Below are 8,329 nucleotides of genomic sequence, written 5' to 3'. Positions count from 1 at the left end.
CAAACCACCTCCACCGCCCCTGCCCCCCAGCATGTGAAAGACTTTTTCTTTCTCTCTCCCCCTCCCCCCCTCATTTCGACTGCTTCGCTCCGTGTGTTTTGTTGCTCGCCTTTTCGACCGCCGCTCCCTCACCTCTCCCCTGTCCTCGGGGTCCTCCCTAACAGCCATTGCCGGGAGCTGGAGGAGCAGATCCGGTTGATGGACCAAAACCTGAAGTTCCTTGCTCAGGCTGAAGAAAAGGTACTAATCCTTCCCCTTCCCCTCGAGTCCTGAGCTCCCTAACCTGTTTTTTTCCCCTCCCTACCACCCCCTCTTAATGCCTTCAAGTGCCCCCTTTCCCCCCGCCTTTCCTTTCCTGCTTCTCCGAACGCTCCGCTCGCTCTCCCTCTCGCTGAACTCGGCTCGTTTTTACTTCCGTCCAGCAGGCGTCGGCGTCGGGGGCTGCTCCTCGGCCCGGCCGGCTTCTTCCAAAAGGGCCGCGAGGCGCAACAGGTTCCTTCCGAGACTGGATCCAGCGCTACAGGCAGCCGCTTTGCACGCTCCTGCTGCCTCTGCAGCTTGCGGGCCTTGTAGCCTTGTGCCATCGTCAATGTTGCGCTAACGGCCTTCACTTTTGCTTCCCTCTGGCCCTTTGTGTACCATGCTGTGTTGAAGAGAATGACGCAGGAGAGGGAGTGGGGCCCTTTTTGGCGTTGCCTCTGCCCCAGGGCTCTGTCCCCTGCTCCCCAAGGAACGGGATCCGGAGCATGGAGTTGTACATGTGGGGCTCATATGCAGGAAGCACCGATGTGGCCGCCGGAGGCCTCTGACTTCACCTTCAGCTGGGCAGGAAGGACTCACTCTGTGTTGGCCCCTAGTGGCCCTCAGGAGAGGGGTTGTGCCTCAGTGGCAGAGCAGCCGCTGGTCATTCAGGACGGTCCCAAGGTTCAGTTTCCGGCAACTCCAGTTAAAAGAGTTGAGCGGGAGGTGATGTCGAAGACCTCATCCTGAGGCCCTGTAGAGCTCTCACCAGTCTGGGTACACAGTCTTGACCCTGAGGGACCAAGGGTCTGATTGAGTGTAAGGCAGTTGCATGTGTTCCTAAGGGAGGGGCTGTGGCTTAGTGGTAGAGCACCTGTTTTGCAAGCAGGAAAGTCTCAGGTTCAGTCTGTAGAGTCTCCCGTTAAAAGGCTCAGGAAGGGACCAAAGACAAAGAGTGATTAAAATGTGGAATTTGCTGCCAGAGGATGTAGGGATGGCCACAAGACTAAGCCGCTTTAGAAAGGGGATTAGGTGGATTCACGGAGAATACATTTCTCAATGGCTACTAGCCATGGTGACTGAGGAGAACATTCCTATTCGGAGGCACTAATCCCCTGAATCTCAGAGCCAGGATGCATCATCAGGGAAGGCCTCGGGCTCTGTGCCCTGTTGTTGGCTCTCCAGAGTCTCTCCAGAGAGACTGGTTAGCCATGGTATGAGACAGGATGCTGGACTAGATGGACCCTCACTGGTCTGATCCAGCAGGGCTCTTCTGATGGTCTTTTGAGGGGAAGGCCTCGGCCTCTCTGCCTCTTGTTGGCCCTCCAGAGGAACTGGTTGAGGCCACTGTGGGAGACGGGATGCTGGACTAGAGGGACCCTCACTGGTCTGACCCAGCAGGGCTCTTCTGATGTCCTTATGAGCGGAAGGCCTCGGCCTCTCTGCCCTGTTGCTGGCCCTCCACTGGTTGAGGCCACTGTGGGAGACGGGATGCTGGACTAGAGGGACCCTCACTGGTCTGACCCAGCAGGGCTCTTCTGATGTCCTTATGAGCGGAAGGCCTCGGCCTCTCTGCCCTGTTGCTGGCCCTCCACTGGTTGAGGCCACTGTGGGAGACGGGATGCTGGACTAGAGGGACCCTCACTGGTCTGACCCAGCAGGGCTCTTCTGATGTCCTTATGAGCGGAAGGCCTCGGCCTCTCTGCCCTGTTGCTGGCCCTCCACTGGTTGAGGCCACTGTGGGAGACGGGATGCTGGACTAGAGGGACCCTCACTGGTCTGACCCAGCAGGGCTCTTCTGATGTCCTTATGAGCGGAAGGCCTCGGCCTCTCTGCCCTGTTGCTGGCCCTCCACTGGTTGAGGCCACTGTGGGAGACGGGATGCTGGACTAGATGGACCCTCACCGGTCTGATCCAGCAGGGCTCTTCTGATGGTCTTTTGAGGGGAAGGCCTCGGCCTCTGCCCTGTTGTTGGCCCTCCAGAGGAACTGGTTGAGCCACTGTGTGAAGCAAGATGCTGGACTAGATGGACCCTCACTGGTCTGACCCAGCAGGACTCTTCTGACGTTCTTATGAGGGGAAGGCCTCGGCCTCTCTGCCCTGTTGTTGGCCCTCCAGAGGAACTGGTTGAGGCCACTGTGTGAGACGGGATGCTGGACTAGATCATGGACCCTCGCTGGTCTGATCCAGCAGGGCTCTTCTGAAGTTCTTATGATCAGATAGGAAATGTGGTCCAACTTCGTGTCTTGAAAGGCTTTGCGCAATTTCAGTATAACTCCCCCACAGGATTTTCGTAACAATACCGATGGTCTAGTTTAGTACCAGATGGTATATCCTGCACAAAACCCAGTAAAACGTGGCGCAATGGCCATTTACCTGGTGTGCATGTCTCCTTCCCCACGGGGAACCTTCAGGGTACTTTCTGCCTGCCTTGTGGGAGACGAGGCAGGGGCCAGAGTCTGGGTTAGTGCGTGGCAGGGGAAGGAAGGGAGAGCAAGGCGCGTTGAGAAGCTGCCCAGCAGCCACTGCGTAAGGGTGGACCCGAACGTAGGAAAATGGAGCGCTCGGCCCACATCCAGGCACATATCCAGGCACATTCTCCCCTTTTGCTCTTTAGTTACATCTCCACCAGATACCTCCACGTGGTTACGTTCATCTCGGCAACCTTGAGGGCTGCTAAAAGTCTGCTTCTTGAGAAATCATAGAGTTGGAAGGGACCTCCAGGGTCATTTAGTCCAACTCCCTGCACAGTGTGGGAAATTCACAAATACCCCCCCCACACACACACACAGTGACCAGTGTGCCCACTAAGCTGAGTTAATTCTTGCTCATCTTAGAGGGAGCATTGACAGTGACCCCTGCTACATGCCCAGAAGATGGCAAAAACCACCAGGATCTCCAGCCAAACTGGCCTGGGGAGAAATAGCTGGCCTTGAACTCGCAACTGTGACGATGCCTCTCGATGGCCTGACTACACAGTCAGCAAAGCAGAGCGCCGGTGCCTGTAGCCCTGGGTCCTGAAGAGCCGGTCCCTCCGCCGTGACTCGGAAAACCGTTGCCAGCCTCCGCCGGCCCCGTCACCTGAAATTCACTGCCGTCTCTCCATTCCATACATTCACTCTCTTCTCTCTTCTCTCCTATCCTCTCTGGTTCCCGCCCCTCCCTTCCCCCCCACTTCTTTTTTTTGTCTCTTCCTTCTTTCCCCCCTCGCAAACGTTTTGCAGTAAGTGCTCAGAGCTGGAAGAAGAGTTGAAGAATGTCACCAACAATCTCAAGTCTCTTGAGGCTCAGGCTGAGAAGGTAGGGTGCCTTCCCCCACGGCTGCTGGGGCGGCCTCGGGGCCCAGGGATCGAGATTTCTGCCTTGAATACGGGGAAATGCTTTACGCAGGCTGTGTACTGAGTGCATAGCGAAACATCTGTTTTCCATACCGAGAATCCCCAGGTTTAGCCATTAGTATCTCCAGTTAAGAGGGCTTCTGGCAGCGGGAGAGCTGTCGCCGGGTAATAGCTACAGGGGCGGCCAAACTTGCTTAACATAAGAGCCACTCAGAATAAACGTCAGATGTTTGAGAGCCGCAAGACAGATATCGCACACACATTTTTTACTGGAACACATACAAATTTGCTTTTTATTAAAATGAAATGAGACTGTCAAAAATAAACAACAAAAGGGGTAAAAACAGATATTGATAAGCATATTTAACTTGAGATGGGGAGGGAGGGGAGAGAGAGAGAGAAAGAAAGGTGGAAAGAAAGGAAGAAAACTGATGGCGGGGAGGAAGGGACAGGTGGAAAGAAAGCAAGGGAAGACCAACTGGGGAGGCATATGCCTCCCTTTCACTTCCCGAGCCGCAGTTTGGCCACCACTGAGCTAGATGGACCAGTAGTCTGGCTTGTTATAAAGCCATGTCATGTGTCTTTGGTATAGATGGAGAGCCCTGTAGGTACATCAGAAGGGGGAATTTCGTATGGCATGGCAAGTGTGTTTTGCGCCACAAATTCCCACTAACTCAAAAGTCCTCGAAAAGAGCCATAGTCCAGGAGCACCTTAAAGACTAACAAAATACGTGGCAGGGGAGGAGCTCTCGTGAGTCACTGCTCACTTCTTCAGAGTCAAAGTCCTCGCAAGGCATGGCACAGCAGCGGGGCAGCGAGTATCCTCGGCCGCTTCTGATTTGATCTTCAGCTGATGGCGGACAGCCCGGTGACCCGAATTTCCCTCAAATTAAACCAAACCAGGCGTATAAGCTGGTGTTAATACACAGTGATTAACAGGGAAGTAGGTGGCATGCATTGGGTTATTCCCTGCTGCGGCCAGAACCAGTGTGGTGTAATGGCAAGAGCAGGGGTGTCAAACATGTGGCTCGTGGGCCGGATCAGGCCCCCGGAGGGCTTCTATCAGGCCTGCAGTGGAACTGGCTGTCTTCTGCTGCTTCTTCCAGTTCTGCTGCTGCTGCGTCATCGTAGGTTTGCAGCTTACAGATACACACCTGAACAGCATACTCCAGATTGCAACAGCACAAACATTTTGATGCAATAATTCAGAGCAAGAGGTGTCGGTTATCAGACACTGTTAAATAAACAAAATATTTCAAGAGTGCTAATGTTTTAAGCATGTTTTTATTTTAAGCTAAAAAAAAACCTTTGTGTTTGTATCCTTTATAAAGTTTATATCTCCGCTACCTGGCATTACATTTTATGACAGACATGGCCCAACCCAACAAGGTCTCATTTATGTCAGATCCGGCCCTCATCACAAATGAGTTTAACACCCCTGGGCTAGAGTGTCAGACTGTGAACTGGGGCAACCCGGGTTTGAATCCCCATTTGTTCCATGGAAGCTTGCTGGGCGACCTTGGGCCAGTCACGTACTCTCAGCCTAATAGACCACACAGAGTTGTCGTGAGGATGAAACGGAGAAGGGGAAAATGTTGTAAGCCACTTTGGGTCCCCATGGGGGAGAAAAGTGGGCCATGAGGGAAGTAAATAAATTACATTCAGATGATCTTGGGCTGTACTTGGTCACCCCACTGTAGAAATAAGAATGGCATAGTACAAGAAGCCAGACAAATGGAGCAGGTGCTCTTTCTCGTAGAGGACTGTACCACTTCTGCTGTCCATTCATGTCCCTTGCGGGTGGAGAAAGAGGCCAACTGCTCTCCTTCTGAAAGCAGCACAGTAGCCTTAGTCCCTCAGCACAAATGCTCAAAGGAGCTTCGGCCCCTGGCATTGCCTCTGAGACATACGTGAAAGTGATTTGCTTTTAAGTCCAAGTGTAGTAAAATCCAGCTTCTTGCCTCCACCTTAGAGCAAGGAAAATGAAGAAACCAGCGTAGTGATTTGAGCAGAGGTGTCAAACTCGTGTTAACAAGGACCGGATCTGACATAAGTGTCAGTTTAAAAGGTAATGCCAGGTACTAGAAATACAAGCTTTATAAAGGGCACAGGCAGCCCAATTACCAGTATTATTTTTGTACTCAAAAGACAAAGAAAAGTAATTGATTTACTGGGGAACCTACAAAAGTCTGGCTGCCCCCGATCCCCACTCCGAGTTCTCATTCCTACTGCATTTCCCACAGATGCAGCAGGACTGAGGGGAAGGCCTGACAGAGAGGCTGTTTCCAAAACTTCCAGAGGACGCTTTTGATCCTCCCATGACCCCTATCCCCTCACAGACTGAAAACAGCATGAGTTCCTTGCAGGCCGGATAAGAGCTCTGGAAGGGCCGGTTCTGGCCCACGGGCCATATGTTTGACACCCAAGATTAGAGTGTTAGGTTAGGACTGGGAATGGAGGTGTGAAATCTCTAGAAATGTTGTTGCCTCAGAAATAACAATCTCCTTCCTTTAACTCAAACTGCTTGCATTTAAGCAAGCATCCTGAAATACATTGTATATGTTTATGCTATATATTTCAGAGCTACCTGTCATTGATGCTGTGTAGACTCTTACCTAAAACTTTCCGTGCTGTGTCTTGATTGAATAAAACCTTGCGCTAGAAAACACTTTTGTTCATTCCAGAAAGAACTATTTCACTGAAGTCTTTCCATATATTCCCCCCTTTTTATCAGAATATTAAAAATTAACCTCACCGCACCCCTTTTTTCTGCTTGTTTTCTTACTCCAGACAGTCACATCTTTAGCTGGGAGTATCTTAATTCGAATAGCCGCCCTGAGCCCCTATGGGGGAGGGCGGGGTATAAATTTGAATAAATAAATAAATTTAGGAAGTCACTGGCTGACCCATGGGTTAGCCCCCCGTCTCTTGGCCTAATCTGCTACATAGGGTGTTAAAAGTACCAGATGGGGAGAATAAAGAGTGGGGGACGACTCAGTGATAGAGCATCGGCTTAGCACGCAGAAGGTCCCAGGTTCTATCCCTGGCACCTCCAGTTAAAAGGACCAGATAGCAGATGACGTCTAACACCTCTGCCCGGGACCCCGGAGAGCTGTTGCCAGTCTCAGTAGGGGCTGTGGCCCAGTGGTAGAGCATCTGCTTGGCATGCAGACGGTCTCAGGTTCTATCCCCAGCATCCCCGGTTAAAAGTAGCAGGTGATGTGTGATAGACCTCAACCTGAGACCCTGGAGAGCAGCTGCCAGTTTGGGTAGGGGCCACGGCTCAGGGGTAGGGCATCTGCTTTGCGTGCAGAAGGTCCCTGGTTCATTCCCTGGGATTTCCAGTTAAAGGACCAGGCAGTCGACAGTGTGAAAGACCTCTTCCTGAGACCCTGGAGAACCGCTGCCAGTCTGAGTAGATAATATTGACCTTGATGGGCCAGGGATCTCATTCAGTAGAAAGCGGCTTCATGAGTGGGATCCTGTGAATCTGCTCCAAGCCGTTTCAAGAGAGGAAGTCTTCCTTTGGTGAAAGGGAGTCCTGGGCTTTCACCCAAGGTGGGCTGGGCTTCCCTGAGCACTTTGGACGGTGGACAGGATAAAACAGGCCAGATTTCCAAGGTCTTGGGCCTTTCTGGTATGTTTGTGCAATTCCCAAGAGACTGTCCGGATACGACTTTCTTTTTCCAAAAGAAAAGAGTAGCTCTGTCACGGGGTTTGTTGATGAACGGGCCGTTACGCTCAGGGCCTCAAGGAACGTATCTTTCCCCTTCCCTCTCTGTCTGCAGTACTCTCAGAAAGAGGACAAGTATGAAGAGGAGATCAAGATCTTGACTGACAAGCTCAAGGAGGTAAGAGGTCGGGGTGGGGGAGAAGGGGTGGGGGGTGGTAGGCATCGTGGAGGGCATAAAGGGCGTGCGTGTGTGTGTGTGTGTGTGCTGGAGAAAGGGGCCATCGATGCTCAAAGTCTCCAGGTCCCTCCGTCCAGCTCCAATGGGACTGTTGGCCATCAGCTATTCCTTTTTATCGTTCGTAGCAGGCCTGGTTGGTTTTCTGACCAGTTCTCAGAAGAGAGCCAGTTTGGTGTAGTGGTTAAGTGCGCAGACTCTAATCTGGGAGAACCGGATTTGATTCCCCACTCCTCCACTTGCACCTGGTGGATGACCTTGGGCAAGCCATAGTTCTGACAAGAGCTGTCCTGGAAAGAGCAGTTTTCGAAAAAGCTCCCTCAGCCCCACCTACCTCACGGGGTGTCTGTGGTGGGGAGGGGAAGGGAAAGGAGTTTATAAGCTGCTCTGAGACACCTTTGGGTAGTGAAGGGTGGGGTATAAATAGGCTTACCAAACGCCGGCGGGGGAAATCTATTTCCTGGCAGGATGCGTGCCGCGGGGGACGGCTGTGCGCGCTGCACCCGCCGTCGCCAGGATGTGACGCTAGAAAGGAGTTTGTAAGCTGCTCTGAGACTCTGAGTGAAGGGCGGGGTATAAATCCAATCTCTTCTCCTCCTCCTCCTCACAGGCTGAGACTCGGGCCGAGTTTGCAGAGAGATCGGTAGCCAAGCTGGAGAAGACCATTGATGACTTGGAAGGTAAGTTCGGACAGAGAAGTCAAACGGGTAGCCGTCGGGGGCCGCTGAGCTGTGCTTAGTGTCACTGAACAGCTTTATGTGGCAGAATGGAGTAGCTAGCCTGATTAAGGGCCAGTATTAAATATCTAGTGTACAATTTATTAGAAAAAGTCGGGGCTATTTT

General features: G+C 52.2%; 1 protein-coding gene across 5 annotated transcripts in view; it reads left to right on the top strand.

Moving 5' to 3' along the window:
* Positions 1–8,329, top strand: part of LOC107117103 (tropomyosin alpha-3 chain) — a 65,878-nt gene that overhangs the window by 35,845 nt on the left and 21,704 nt on the right. For 3 of the 5 annotated variants that reach the window (XM_015419148.1, XM_015419145.1, XM_015419149.1), the window contains 3 exons: positions 165–240; positions 7,367–7,429; positions 8,097–8,166. In XM_015419148.1, coding sequence (XP_015274634.1) covers positions 165–240; positions 7,367–7,429; positions 8,097–8,166 — 209 coding nt within the window. Of the gene's footprint in view, positions 1–164; positions 241–3,464; positions 3,541–7,366; positions 7,430–8,096; positions 8,167–8,329 lie in introns of all 5 variants that reach the window. The other 2 variants (XM_015419150.1, XM_015419146.1) reach the window with 1 other exon arrangement.

The sequence above is a fragment of the Gekko japonicus genome, unplaced genomic scaffold (genome assembly GCF_001447785.1).
Source record: "Gekko japonicus isolate JY-2015 unplaced genomic scaffold, Gekko_japonicus_V1.1 scaffold25, whole genome shotgun sequence".
NCBI lineage: Eukaryota > Metazoa > Chordata > Lepidosauria > Squamata > Gekkonidae > Gekko > Gekko japonicus.
Note: the sequence above shows the minus strand (reverse complement) of the source record. Positions and strands in the feature narration are given on the sequence as shown.